General features: G+C 51.4%; 1 protein-coding gene across 13 annotated transcripts in view; it reads left to right on the top strand.

Moving 5' to 3' along the window:
- Positions 1 to 12,494, top strand: part of SYT7 (synaptotagmin 7) — a 181,070-nt gene that overhangs the window by 153,354 nt on the left and 15,222 nt on the right. For 12 of the 13 annotated variants that reach the window (XR_007357058.2, XR_007357061.2, XR_007357059.2 and 9 more), the window contains 3 exons: positions 1,077 to 1,246; positions 1,936 to 2,050; positions 2,555 to 2,754. Coding sequence is in view for 6 of the 13 variants with exons in the window: in XM_048852658.2 (XP_048708615.1) it covers positions 1,077 to 1,246; positions 1,936 to 2,050; positions 2,555 to 2,754 (485 nt within the window). In the remaining 7 variants the exon portion in view is untranslated. Of the gene's footprint in view, positions 1 to 1,076; positions 1,247 to 1,935; positions 2,051 to 2,554; positions 2,755 to 11,434; positions 11,679 to 12,494 lie in introns of those variants that run through there. The other variant, XM_048852656.2, reaches the window with a different exon arrangement.

The raw sequence follows: 12,494 nt of genomic DNA, 5'->3' as shown, positions 1-12,494 counted from the left end.
CAGACAGGGCGTGAGCCAGGAGCGAGTCCCAGCTCAGCCATTGACCCCCGGCTAACCCTGGGAAGTCACTGCCTCTCCCCTGTGCCTCTGGGCCCTGTCTTTAGCATGGGGTTAGCACTTCGTGCCTCCCAGCGCTCAGATACTGTGGTGACGAGGGCCATATGAACACCTAGAGAGACAGAAAGTGAGTCCAAGTCCCTGTAGGAAGCAGGATTTGCCAGACTGGAGCCCAAAGTGAGCCATCTAGAGCAGCAGTGTGCCTGCTCCTGCCAGGCTGATCTCTCCACACGACTGTTCTCTCCACCATGCTGGATCGCACCGTGGTCAGTCAGCACCAGTACACCCTTTCCTACCTCCCCACATTGAGCCACTGGCCTGTCTGGCCAAACGTCCTGCCTCCTGGTCCTTCCAGCATCGGATTCTGTGACCTACCCCCACAGCCACCCCAATGGACAATCAGCTCTGTGATCCCCTCTCCTGCCTCCCCGTACTGAACCACTGGTCACACTAGTCGTACGTCGCACCTTGTGTGCCACATCTCTGGCCTATCTGGCCACTATCTCTGCTTCTGCTAAACCATATCAGACTGTCCTGCCTCCGGCCCGATCAGACCACACCCTTGGGATCTGACCTCCTGCCGGATCAGATCACACCATTGATCTGGGTCCAACCTCTGGTGAACAGTCAATACCTGATCACTCACAGAAACACCTCCACAGTCAGTTGCGATGCACCCAGCCAATTGTGGAAGATGTTTGTGAAGGGTGGGATTCCAGTGGCCAGCTGGTGTCATGAAGCATGAGGGTTGATTACTCGTAACCACAGATATTAGTAGAGGCCATAAAATTACTGAAAAGTGTGTCTCCCTCCAACCAGTGCCCCTTCTCCACTGACTGTTCGATCCCAGCAACATACACCAGCCAGAACTGGCTAGAGAGATGCATGCCAGGGATGGTCTCTTTTGCATGAATGCCACCTGGGTTTAAGTAGGTGTATGGATCTGGAATGGCTCTGCCAGACTTGGCCGTGTTGCCACGTTCCTGGGTAGCCACCTCCCGCTCTGGTCTCCTTGGCAGGTTTCCCATACGAGAAGGTGGTGCAGCGGGTGCTGTATCTCCAGGTTCTGGACTATGACCGCTTCAGTCGCAATGACCCCATCGGAGAGGTGTCCATTCCACTCAACAAGTTGGACCTGACCCAGATGCAGACATTCTGGAAGGAGCTGAAACCCTGCAGCGATGGGAGCGTAAGGCCTTTGCTTTGTGTTCAGAGAGAGGCTTAGCCAGTGTGTAATGCCCTGGCTTAGTGTACGTGGCTATTAGCTGGCCTCAGTGACTATAACAGCCTAGTGCTCCCAGAGGACATCCTGGAGCTGCCACAGCAAGGGTCCCAGAGAGGACATCCCCGAACCCCCACCACTGTGAGATACCCAGAGGGATCTACCACTATCCCAGCAACACTCCTGGAGGCTGGGATGAGAGCCATGTCTCCGGCCTGTGCTATGCTGGAGGTCAGACACAATGAGCAGAGTGGTCCGAAGGCCTAGGGGTCTTACCCCCTGTCAGCTGAGAAGGGGTTTAAGGCCTTGTGCATCCTGTAGGAGACACTCTACTAGCAGAAAACAGTTCTCGGCCATGGTTTAGAGCCAACTGCAAACACGTGGGCTGGCACCAGCTGCGGGATACTTTCACTGATCCATGTGGATGTGAATTTATTTCCAATAACGGTGCTAGCTCAAGCCATGCTACAGATTCCTTCCCAGCCCTAGACAGCCAGCTTCTTCGTATGTGGTGGAGAAGCAAAGCATGTTACAGCCATAAATATGTTTGAAGGTGGTTTCTGTGGGGACAGGGCCGCCGAGGTGCTCTGGTTGAGCTAGGCTAGCTGGTGTCCCAGGGAGTTCTGCCAGTCTATAACAACCTCTCCTCTCTGCAGGGAAGTCGGGGAGAACTCCTCCTGTCCCTTTGCTACAACCCTTCCGGTAACTCCATCATTGTGAATATCATCAAAGCACGGAATCTGAAAGCCATGGACATCGGGGGGACTTCAGGTACTGGCAATCAGGGCCCTTCTTCTGTACTGAGCCAGGGGTACTGGCAGAGGCCATTCTCCACAGCGTAGTAAGGTGCAGGGTAACTGCAATCTATTCTTCCTCACCTTGGGGCCCTCTGCCTCTCCTCAGGGAGGAACTTGTCCAGAGTCCCTCTGTCCCACACCAGGGAGAGAGTCCTCCTTTGTCTTCCAGAGGGAACGGTCAGCTCTGAGTCCCTTCTGTCCCACAGTGGGAGGAACTCAAGAGTCCCCCTGGCCTGTTTCAGCTCCCTAATACATCCTGCAGCGAAAAGGGGAGCTGCCCCACAGATCCCTCTCTCCTGCACTGAACAGGAGGCTGCAGGCCACCAGCTGAAAGAGAGGGCCCTGGTGTGAGAGGCAGAAAACCTGAGGATAGGCCAAGTTAAGGAGCAGAAGCGGGAAGAGCCCTGCCCTGGCCTAACAGCACTGTGCCCTGCCCTGGCCTAAGAGCACTGTGTCTGACCTCTCCTCTCCATGGCAGACCCCTACGTCAAGGTGTGGCTGATGTACAAGGACAAGAGGGTGGAGAAGAAGAAGACGGTGGTAATGAAGCGGTGCCTGAACCCAGTCTTCAATGAGTCCTTCATCTTCGACATCCCCACCGAGAAGCTGCGAGAGACGACCATCATCATCACCGTCATGGACAAGGACAGGCTGAGCCGCAACGATGTCATTGGCAAGGTGTGTCCCCCCCCCAGACAGCCCCAGGGCCACAGCTCTCCTGGGCTTGCGTGATGGGGGAGCAGGTCACAGGGGTGGCAGGAAAGTGGGATCTGTTAGCACAGAGGGGAAGGGGCTATGGGAGGCCAAGGCGGGACCTTCACTAGCATCCCAGCGCAGCGCTCAGAGGGGCACACCACGGATATTTTGTATTCCCACCTCTGGGACAGGGAGAGGGCTTGAACACTTCCATTTAAAATGCCTGTTCCAGCACACAGCATTGCCATAGACCACAGCCTCACAGCATTGCCATAGGCCACAGCCTCACAGCATTGCCATAGGCCGTATGCACAGGTGCCACACATGCATGTAGGCCGTGGACATGCACTAAGGGCTTAGGCCACCAGCACATACCACTGGCAGAGGCCATAAGGGCAGCTGATCCACACATGTCACAGATATAGGTAATGGGCATTGTCAGCATTGGGAGGCTGTGTCAGGTGGGGTCCGGCTGGGGTCTGTTCTGGCTCCAGCACTGGCCAGTGTTTTCGCTAAGGACTCACAGAGTGGAGGAGAGACACAGCCAAAGCAAAGAGGGCTCACAGGAGCCTGGGGCACACTGTTAACCCCTGCTGGGCCACGCGGGGATGGTAATGCTTCACAGAGAGGGGCTTTGTCCCCCTGACTGCTCCCAAGTTAGTTCTTGCCAAGTGCATTCAATCACCCATCAGTACAAAGCTGCTAGGTCACTGAAGGGGCTGGAACTGTCCAGGGAGGTGTAAGAAGAGATTCATGCATGGTAGGGGCAGGGGAGGCTGGAATGGCTTGGCTGTTGTGATATTGACAAGGAGCTATAGAGCATAGCAGGCCGGACACACACCAGCGGTGGGACTCAGACCCAAAGGAGGTGATATTCCAGGCACTCCATTGTGTACGTACAAAAATGCATGTGCAGTTGCATGCCTAGTCTGTACACGCAGTTAACCAGGACTGTGTGCGCAAACGGCTGGTTGTATGTTAACCCTTCTTCCCCCTCACGTACACATACAGCTGCCTGACTCTGACCCCACAAGGGCGTAGTAGTAGCCTGCTCAAATTAGGCTTGCAGTGGCAATTGTGCCCCTCAGGGCTTTGACCCAGCTGGATTGTGTTAGCAGGAAGAGCCAGGACAAACAAGAAACAGCGTTATTTCCTCCCTATCTTTAATGTCACACGATCCCGATCCACCCAATCCTAGGCCGGCACTGACTCCTCTCACAATGGAGCCACTCAGCTGCTGTTCCTCCCTGGGTCTTTCCCAGCCTTGTTGCTCTGTAGATAACTGGTCCCTTCCCACATTTGTCTCTGTTCCACTTCTTCCTCTGCCAAGGCAGATGGCCTCACATGGCATTACTGAACCTCAGGCACCCGCAGCGCTGCTCTCCCCAGCTCCCTTTGCTGCTGGCTTCCCCTTCTCCTGCATTTGCTATGGCTGATTTGGGCATCAGAGGCAAAGCTCGTGAATTTCCCCTTCCCCTAGCCTGTCAAGGAGAATATTAAGTGATGGGAATCCTAGCACTGACTCCTGAGGTTCCCTCCCTTGATATTGCTCCCTGCTCAGAGGTCTCCCCCTTAACAGTTACTCTCTGCTCCCTGTTCATCAGCCAGCTGCTAATACAAGCAACAATCGTTTGATCTCCTGGGCCTTTTTCCAATGCCTGTGTCTTTTAGGTGGCTCTGCAAGGCATTTCTGGGGTTTGGCGATCCATTTTGCACCTTCCACAGGGATCACGGTGTCACACAACACCACAGCCAACAGAGCCAATTGGGGAATCCCAAAAGCTCTCTGCAGAGTTCACTGCAAACACCCCAAATATCGTGCCCCAGCAACATGGCGGCTCAGAGCCCCTCTGTCCTGCACTAGCTTGAGGCGAAGAAAAGGGAATCCTGCAGACCATTGGAACTGGTGCCACCAAAGCAACGTAGCCCCAGGCAAGGAGAGAGGGCAACTGTCCATTCGTAAGAAGGGACGTTAATGCCAACCATGTCTTGGGAGTATAACGGGGAAGTCAGGAAGTGGCTTAAACAGAAATAAGAGACTCGTGAACTCATCTCTCAGCACACAGAGGAGTCCCTCACACAGAGGGCATAATGTGGAAATGATGGTGCTGTAGGGGAGGAAAACTCATCAACAATACCCTGTCTAGAGTGTCAAGCTCATGGTGCTCAAGCCAGAAAGTGCCCCATGCCTCCATTGCCACCTAGAGAATTCTGGACTGTGAAGATCCTGGAATCAGGTGAAGCCTACAGGGATCGGGAATTGATTTACTGTGAGAAACTATGCATAAGTCAGGGAATCGCTATAGCATGGCCAGGACCATCTTCAGGGCACATGAGGATAGGGAGCCAAATGTCGGAAACAGGAGCAACATCTCAGCTTTGTCCATAAAAAAATGTTGATGTATCCAGTTAGGGAAACGGAGCCACATCCATCGCTAGGATAATCAGGCGCAGCTCCACTGGGATCAATGGATCACACCCATGGGGAATTTGGCGTCTTCCCGCGTGAGCAAAATGGCATGAAAAGGGAAGCCAGGTCCATCACCTAGATCACTGGGATGGAAATCTAGCCATTGTCCACATAAGAGGTGAAGCACAAAAGCCTATAGCTTTGTGACAGCACTGAGTGGATGTAGGTACAAGAAAGCCACAAGACAGCAGAATAGAATTCCGTGGTTCTCATGGCCACTGGGAGATCCAGAGAAGTTCCAGACTCCTTTCTAGCAGTGTGTGTGATACTGATTTGGACGGTGGAGAGTGAGCCCCACGGGTTGGGTTCAAATAGATACCTAACATTTTTTAAGCTTGTGCAGATGTCTCTCAGCCTCTTCTCCAGAAATTCCCAGCGTGCAGACACGACTGGTACCAGTCCAGTGCATTCCCAGTGTTGCTCCGCTAATCATCTAGGTGAGGCAGTAGCATCCAACTATCCACAGTATCCACATCTGCCCATAGATCTAATAACCCCATCAAGGACAGCTCTGTGTTTGCAAAGTGGTGAGTAAATCATCCCTGACGCTAGCAAGGGGATTCTTGGTGCTGTGTCCCCGACTGAATCTGGGCAGCTATTTCATTGCTGAACAGGACTGTCTAGATATTCCTCCAGCCCTGTACCACTACTGAGTCCAGAATCTTGTCCACAAGTGTCTTGTTAGACACCAGTCTGTCCTTCCCAGTGCAGTTAGGATTTCACTGGCAGAAGAGCCACCACTTCTTTTACACCGACTTGAGAACAGCTGCCTCGAACGAGAACAGCTGAGCTGCATCGGGACAGCGTGTCTCACCACTCCCAGATGCTCCAGAAGGAACACTGCTGGGCAAGGAATCAGCCTTCAGCTAGCAGCACGGAGCCCAGCTATTGCACTGCGCAGCTCTAACTGTAAAGATGGCCCGAAAGCCCGTGGGCAAGCCGAGGCAATTGAGAGGCCAACCCCTAGTAATAAGTGATCACATCGGGGAGCTCAGGTCAAGTGGTCTGTCTAAAGTCTTCTTCTCCCTGAGCCAGAAGAGGCTGCTCACCTTCCCCCTCCACCCCAGTTAACTATTTAAATGTTCATGTGAGGTTAGTGCTGGTGAAAGATGCTAGATTGACAGCCCTGGAGTGGGACATCTTCTGTTAATCCCCAGCATGCACAGTATGAGCAAGGCCCATCGCTGTCATCATCATCAAGGCAAATCCCAAAGGAATGTCGCTTCCTTGCAGATTGGGCACCACCCAGACTGATCTCTAGCTAGGTCCTTAAGGCGGTCAGGCTGGATAGTCAGTCTGTGTCCACCATCGGCAGTCCTATTGCACCACTGAAGCACTTGGTACCCATGACCTTGCCAGTTGTGTAGCAGCATTCCTTGATACACACACTTCATAATTCATTGATCTTCCCTCCTGATGATATGTCTGCACTTAGAAAGCCACCGAACCCAAACCTGTGCTGATGGGAGGCAGTTTCTGGGTTCAGCTATGAATATCCTCGTTGCTGACCTTGTCCTGCCACTTGATATGGAACAGCTGACAAAAACAGTGCTGTTCCTCATCTCTGACCTGGAAAGATCACCTTTATGGAAGGGTGGGAGTTCACGGTCCTTGCCCCATTCAAGCCTCAAGCTCTCTTTTGAGACTGCTGTCAAGAGGATATTGATTGGTTTCATGACGTAGATACATATCCACTGGGAAGTGGGCCAAGACCACTGAATTCATCCCACCCAAGCCACCAAACAGATGTCAGATGGGAACCTGCCTACCTAAATTCAAACCAGTGGCCTGGAGGCGAAAGGCCCCATAGCCCGGTAACCATTCACTGAGCCCCCCCACCCCCCTCCCCAGCCCTCCAGGTAACTCTATTAACTAAACAAAGGTTCATCCATCAATAAAAAAACAAGCTGAAACAACTTTGCTTGCAGTAGCCACACCTCAGTGTCTCGGTCTCCTCGCCTTTCCCACAGCCTCCTATTGCTCCATCACCCTATGCCGATGAGAGCCCATCCCAAAAGCCATGTGACTTTCCAACATGTCTTCCTGGCCCCGGAACGGCCATGGAATATGAACACTAGTCATTCATTGCATACGCACGGGGGGAGCCTCCCAAAGAACTACTCCATACTACAGCCAATCCTAGAAGAAACCCCAAGTCCCAAAAGGCACTGGAATTCTGGGAAAGTTCGGATCTGGCACTAAACTCTGCAACCAGCCCAGCCACAGTCTCGGCTCTGACTTGACATGATCCAAGAGTTGCTAATCCAGCCAACAACTGGGATACCAAGGAAATGAGCCATCCACTGTGTCTAATGGATCTCTCTGCCTAAGCTTTTCTGCTACACTTGTCTCTCCAGTGTACAGCAGAACCTGCTTTAGGGTGAACTTGAATCTAATGAAACTCTGTTTATAGGGAAATAAAATGAAAGGCTCAGTGCTCTGCAGTTCCAGGTAGAGTGTAATCTCCACCTACAACAAAGTTGTCCTGTGGAGGAAAAATATCTCATGCTGTGGGGAGTGATCCTGTGACTTTTACTCAGGAGAGTACATCCATTGGCTTTAATGGGGCTGCTTGTGTGAGTAACGGAGACAAGATCGGGCCCAGTAAGATGGGATCTATGCTTTGGATATAGCGCCTTCTGATCTTACAGCAAACACTCATTGCACATGTATTCCAAGGCTGAGTCGCCCCGAGTCCTAACCAAAGAACTAGTTAACCTTGAGTTAGACCCTCAGCAGGTCTAAATCAGCCAAGCTCCAAGGACTTCAGTGAAGCTACAGCCAATTTATACCAGCTGGGGATCTGGCCCATTGACTCAAGTGGAATGATGCTGATTTACGTCAGTTGGGGAAGAATCTAACCCATTGATTCCAATGGAGATACAGCCAGTTTACACCAGTTGGGGAGCTGGCCCCTTATTTGTAAAGACAAAATTACAGGCGGTACTTACAAAAAATAAATCTGTTGTAAATCTGATTTACACTAAGTATCTATAACTCTCCCCCCATTAGGGTAATGATGATACATTGACATGGTAATCTCATTATTATTACTGCATGCTGCAGGGAGTCAATTATTCCCTCATGCTGGGCTGCAATAAAACAAACACCATGTCTATTACATTAAAAGCAGAACATGAAGGTGGCATTAAGAAGCTGAGAGTTTAAGCACAGTCAGGCCACAAAGTGAGAGGATGGCTGGTGGCGTTGGCTTGGGCCTCAGCCACGGCTGTGTGTTCAATTCTTGATTCCACTGTAGCCCCCTGTGTGACTAAGGGCTGGTCACCTCACCTCTCTGGCCCTCAGTTCTTCATGTGTCCGACGGGGGGATGATCCTTCCCTTCTCCTGCCCTTTGTCTGTTTAGGGTGTAAGCTCTGTGGGGCACGGGCAGTCTCTCACTAAGTGTGAGCTTGATTGGAGCCTCAGGTGCTACCGTGATAGTGATACAAGTAGACAGCCCAAACTCTGTTCCCCTTTGTACCAATACAACCCATCGACCACCAGTGAGGATACACATGCATCACCGAGGCTGGATTCTGGTCCAAGGTCTGCAGCAACATTATTAACTCAGCTACGTTGCAAACACAGCGTCATCATAGGTAGGATTTTCCAAAGCGCCTATGTGACTTAAGAGCCATTTGAACAACTAGCCTTCAATCACCCAAGGCCCTCCCAGCCCCCTGCAGGGCTGCTTCATGTCTGTGGGTATGTCTACAGTTTGAGCTAGGGCGTAATTCCTAGCTCAAGTAAATATGCCCACACTAGCTCTGATGGAGCTAGTGTGCTAAAACCAGATCATTGGCATGGGTGGGGGGGCAAGCTGTGGGCGGGGCTAGCCGCAGCAAATATATACCTAGCATATCAGACAGGATCCTACCGGGGCAGCTAGCCCTTCCCACCACTCGTGCTTGCTGTGGCTACACTTCTATTTTTAGCATGCTAGTCAATCAGCACTAATGTGGGTATGACTCCTTAAGCTGGGAACTGCATTTCCCAGCTTCAGTGTCGACCCTCTTTTATGGAACAGGTGCCTCTATCCTATAAAATCGGGCAGGATCAGATTTGGTTATGCTACTCAAACCAGAAACACCAGGAGGCCAAAATGAGAGCGGGATGGGATTTTTCCATGCCTCGATTTTTCATAACAAAAATGCCAATATGCTGAAACTGAGGCTGTTCACATAGCAGGATTGGGGCCCACGCCTTTCCCAACTGGAAAAATGTCAAAGGAAAAAGTTTTGAAATTGTCGAAATAATTCACGTCAACGTTTCCAAAACAACAAATTCCAGTGTTGTGGTGTGAGACGACTTTTGAAATGTAAGCTAATCAGTCTGAAAGAAAGGTTTTTTTAAAAGTGGGAGAGAAGTCAAAATGGAAACCTGGTGTTTTGGTTGACCTGAAATGGGGAAAAAATTGGTTTTTGGGTTCACAAATATTTTCAAGATTTTGACTTTTTGTCCTGATTCAAGACAGGAAAAAGATTTGGAACACTTGAAAAATATTCGTGCCAGAACCCAGGTGTAAACTGACCAGGAGAGATGAGAGCAGAGGAGGCTGCAGGCTATGTGGGGAGACTGCATGCTGAGAAAGCATGGAGATCATAACCTGTTAGGATTCTCATGTCTCATTCCCACTGTCCTCACTGGAAGAGGAGATGTCCATGGGACAGTCTCTGTCTTTTGGAAATGCACTTGGCAATAGGGAGAAGCGGCCTCAGTGAAATCCACTGGCCTAACTGATTTCACTGCAGGCTCAGCAGTGGTTCTCTCCCATCCGTGCAGTGAGACCAGCGAGGAGAGCAGCATTTTCCTCCCCCATTTAACTACGCTGCTTCTCTTGCTTTAAATGGTGTCTCCCGCTGAGAAGGTTCAAACCCTTACAGTTCTCTGCAGGCCATGCACATTACATTAACATTGCAGGGCTCCGTATTGACTCTTAAGGATTGTACAGCCAGCATGCCCAGCTCTTGGTTCAGGAGCTGATTTGTCTAGCTGCTGGCAGTGTTGCAAGCCCCACCTGGTATCTGGAGACCCAACAGGGGCCTGACTGCCTCCAGCATCATTCCAGGGACATTTGGCCAATGCGGGAGGCAGAATGGAATCCAGCTCGCTCTCCTGTAGCTGGGAGGGGAGCAAGGTCTCTTGATCCAAACAAGCCATTTTCAGCAGTTTTTCTAACCATCGCCATCCTTGAGAGTCAGGGGGTCAGATCCCCTGCTGATGTAAATCAGCATCGCCTTGGTGAGCTCAGCACGGCTACACTGATGTACACCAGCTGAGTGTCTGACCCAGGATTGTTTAAAGGGGAAAAAAGAGGTTTTTTTCTCCTCTCTTCTAATTCAAAAATAGATGAACCAATTATGCACAAACTTTTCAGAAAAGCTTCCTAGACTTTGCTACAGTGACAGGCATGTAGATTAGATTAGATAGATTACACACAGTAGGTAGGTTCATGTGACACTTTTGGGGGTTACCCCAGGTGGCCAGGGTGAATCACTACCACCTACATACAGCATAAGAGAGGCTTTTCTGTGCCCACCAGAAGAAAGCCTCCCAATTCTATAGGCAACCCAAGTGCTCTGATCCAGGCTCCGCAAGCCTGCTACTCTTCCCCTCTGCAGGCTAGCAGTTAGCACACCCCACCTGCCGGGTGTAGCGTGCAGGTACTGGGTGGTGTTAGTGACCTGTGGAATGGAGGAGGTCAGACTGGATGCCCTGCTGGGCCCTTCTGGCCTTCAACTCTACAACTCTATGACCTTGTTACACTCTCATGTCCAGTCCCTGGTCTTCCAGACACCTGCAGTGTACACCAATCTGCTGCCTCTGTGGAAGCCATGTATTCTGTCCTGCAGCAATCTCCTCCTGGCCTTGGTTATACTGAGGGCTGCCCCTCATCCCCCTCCCCTGTGGACATCTTGCTGTTCTCTGCTGCTAAGGGTGTGGAGATCTCACCTCCCACGTCAGCTGCCTCCCCCTCTGCAGGGTGTGTGTCTGGGACCCCAGGGGGACACTCCCTCTTGCTGCAGGTCACAATATTAACAGCCCTAGGCAGTGAAATAATATCATTCCCCACTCGCACATCTACAGGTATATTCTGGAGAACCCCCGCCTTAAAGTTCCTTTTAAACCTTCCCCCACAAGCTCAGTGTGAGCCAGAGATCCCATGGCTCTATGGCTCTATGTGGCTCTAGGAAGAAGGATAAAGGAGTTGGAGGCGCAAGTGGTGTTCTCGTCCATCCTCCCCGTGGAAGGAAAAGGCCTAGGTAGGGAGCGTCGAATCGTGGAAGTCAACGAATGGCTACGCAGGTGGTGTCGGAGAGAAGGCTTTGGATTCTTCGACCATGGGATGGTGTTCCAAGAAGGAGTGCTAGGCAGAGACGGGCTCCACTTAACGAAGAGAGGGAAGAGCATCTTCGCGAGCAGGCTGGCTAACCTAGTGAGGAGGGCTTTAAACTAGGTTCACCGGGGGAAGGAGACCAAAGCCCTGAGGTAAGTGGGAAAGCGGGATACCGGGAGGAAGCACAGGCAGGAATGTCTGTGAGGGGAGGGCTCCTGCCTCATACTGGGAATGAGGGGCGATCAACAGGTTATCTCAAGTGCTTATATACAAATGCACAAAGCCTTGGAAACAAGCAGGGAGAACTGGAGGTCCTGGTGATGTCAAAGAACTATGACGTGATCGGAATAACAGAGACTTGGTGGGATAACTCACATGACTGGAGTACTGTCATGGATGGTTATAAACTGTTCAGGAAGGACAGGCAGGGCAGAAAAGGTGGGGGAGTAGCACTGTATGTAAGGGAGCAGTATGACTGCTCAGAGCTCCGGTACGAAACTGCAGAAAAACCTGAGTGTCTCTGGATTAAGTTTAGAAGTGTGTGCAACAAGAGTGATGTAGTGGTGGGAGTCTGCTATAGACCACCGGACCAGGGGGATGAGGTAGAAGAGGCTTTCTTCCGGCAGCTCACGGAAGCTACTGGATCGCATGCCCTGATTCTCATGGGTGACTTTAATTTTCCTGATATCTGCTGGGAGAGCAATACAGCGGTGCATAGACAATCCAGGAAGTTTTTGGAAAGCGTAGGGGACAATTTCCTGGCGCAAGTGCTAGAGGAGCCAACTAGGGGGGGCGCTTTTCTTGACCTGCTGCTCACAAACCGGGTAGAATTAGTGGGGGAAGCAAAAGTGGATGGGAATCTGGGAGGCAGTGACCATGAGTTGGTTGAGTTCAGGATCCTGACACAGGGAAGA

Source organism: Caretta caretta, chromosome 6 (assembly GCF_965140235.1).
Source record: "Caretta caretta isolate rCarCar2 chromosome 6, rCarCar1.hap1, whole genome shotgun sequence".
Lineage (NCBI taxonomy): Eukaryota > Metazoa > Chordata > Testudines > Cheloniidae > Caretta > Caretta caretta.
The sequence above is the reverse complement of the archived record's forward strand: the minus strand, read 5'-3'. Positions and strand labels throughout refer to the sequence as shown.